At 40.9% G+C, this 2,500-nt stretch overlaps 1 protein-coding gene across 1 annotated transcript in view; it reads left to right on the top strand.

Moving 5' to 3' along the window:
• The window catches only part of anos1b (anosmin 1b), a 194,582-nt gene that overhangs the window by 149,281 nt on the left and 42,801 nt on the right, over positions 1-2,500 (top strand). The window contains exon 7 of the mRNA XM_052465113.1: positions 881-1,089. Within this exon, the coding sequence (XP_052321073.1) occupies positions 881-1,089 (209 nt within the window). The remainder of the gene's footprint in view (positions 1-880; positions 1,090-2,500) is intronic.

The raw sequence follows: 2,500 nt of genomic DNA, 5'->3' as shown, positions 1-2,500 counted from the left end.
TTTCACCTCTTCTGTGGTGATATACCTCACTAGCTCAGTGACCTCTCTTTCACCTCTTCTGTGGTGATATACCTCACTAGCTCAGTGACCTCTCTTTCACCTCTTCTGTGGTGATATACCTCACTAGCTCAGTGACCTCTCTTTCACCTCTTCTGTGGTGATATACCTCACTAGCTCAGTGACCTCTCTTTCACCTCTTCTGTGGTGATATACCTCACTAGCTCAGTGATCTCTCTTTCACCTCTTCTGTGGTGATATACCTCACTAGCTCAGTGATCTCTCTTTCACCTCTTCTGTGGTGATATACCTCACTGGCTCAGTGACCTCTCTTTCACCTCTTCTGTGGTGATATACCTCACTGGCTCAGTGACCTCTCTTTCACCTCTTCTGTGGTGATATACCTCACTAGCTCAGTGATCTCTCTTTCACCTCTTCTGTGGTGATATACCTCACTGGCTCAGTGACCTCTCTTTCACCTCTTCTGTGGTGATATACCTCACTGGCTCAGTGATCTCTCTTTCACCTCTTCTGTGGTGATATACCTCACTGGCTCAGTGACCTCTCTTTCACCTCTTCTGTGGTGATATACCTCACTAGCTCAGTGATCTCTCTTTCACCTCTTCTGTGGTGATATACCTCACTAGCTCAGTGATCTCTCTTTCACTCTTCTGTGGTGACCTCCTAGCTCAGTGATCCTCTTCTGTGGTGATATACCTCACTGGCTCAGTGATCTCTCTTTCACCTCTTCTGTGGTGATATACCTCACTAGCTCAGTGATCTCTCTTTCACCTCTTCTGTGGTGATATACCTCACTAGCTCAGTGATGTTAGAGGATAGCGATGAAGAGTACTAACCATCCCTCATCTCTCTTCTCCCCCAGACCCGTTCCCCCCAGAGGCCCCCCAGAATGTTCGTGCTGGGAACGAGACCCAGGGGACGGACGGCAGCAGTGTGGGGGTACAGATCCTCTGGGACCCCCCCAAAGAGGGAGACCTTCCAGTTCATCACTACAAGGTCACCTGTAGCGCTCGCCACGCCCTTCGCCCCTCTGCACAGGACAGAAAGGACAACGCCCGGGTCACCCAGGGAGTGAGAGAATACACACACACACACACAGACACACACACACACACATACACACACAGACACACACAGACAGACAGACACACACAGACACACACACACAGACACACACAGACACACACACACACAGACAGACACACACAGACACACACACACACACACCTTCTATTTTATATTTTCTCTACAAATTTTAAACAAGGGAGAGCTACTAAGCTATCCAAGCTCGCTCAACTCTTTAACTCTTTGCCTGCAAAAAACAATGCACTCATGTCTACTGTAACTGCATGTCCCACTGTGTGGCTGTAGTCCCACTTCTCAGAGGGAGTGTGTGTGTGTGTGTTAACCTCCTGCTGTTCTGTGCAGACTGCAGAAGTCATGCAGGTGCTGTAGGATGTACACAGTTACACACGTACCAGCCGCAGCACCTGGGGTTTTAATAAAGTGCTGTCCTCTGGAGTTATTTCTCTACAAAAGCTCAGAGACTAAAAGCAACAGCTGTGCGTTTTATGGAAATCTTAACCGTTCTCCCGTTAACCAACGGCTCCTCGCATGGTTCTGATTACCGTTTTGGATTTTACTAGTACAACCGGACTCCATTTCACACAATATTCTCCATTTTACACAATATTCTCCATTTTACACAATATTCTCCATTTTACACAATATTCTTCATTTTACACGATATTCTCCATTTTACACAATATTCTCAATTTCACACAATATTCTCCATTTTACACAATATTCTTCATTTTACACGATATTCTCCATTTTACACAATATTCTCCATTTTACACAATATTCTCCATTTTACACAATATTCTCCATTTTACACGATATTTTTCATTTTACACAATATTCTTCATTTTACACAATATTCTTCATTTTACACGATATTCTTCATTTTACACGATATTCTCCATTTTACACAATATTCTTCATTTTACACAATATTCTTCATTTTACACAATATTCTCCATTTTACACAATATTCTTCATTTTACACGATATTCTTCATTATACACAATATTCTTCATTTTACACAATATTCTTCATTTTACACAATATTCTCCATTTTACACAATATTCTTCATTTTACACGATATTCTTCATTTTACACAATATTCTTCATTTTACACGATATTCTTCATTTTACACAATATTCTCCATTTTACACAATATTCTTCATTTTACACAATATTCTTCATTTTAATCTCCATTTTACACAATATTCTTCATTTTAACAATATTCTCCATTTTACACGAGACTCCATTTTAGAATTCTCCATTTTCATATAATATAATAATATATCCATTTTACACAATATTCTTCATTTTATCCATATTCTCCATTTTACATTCTCCATTTTGCATACATTCTTGGATAAAGAGGTGTTTTCACATGGCAGGTGAACCAAAA

The sequence above is a fragment of the Oncorhynchus keta genome, chromosome 1 (assembly GCF_023373465.1).
Source record: "Oncorhynchus keta strain PuntledgeMale-10-30-2019 chromosome 1, Oket_V2, whole genome shotgun sequence".
NCBI lineage: Eukaryota > Metazoa > Chordata > Actinopteri > Salmoniformes > Salmonidae > Oncorhynchus > Oncorhynchus keta.
The sequence above is the reverse complement of the archived record's forward strand: the minus strand, read 5'-3'. Positions and strand labels throughout refer to the sequence as shown.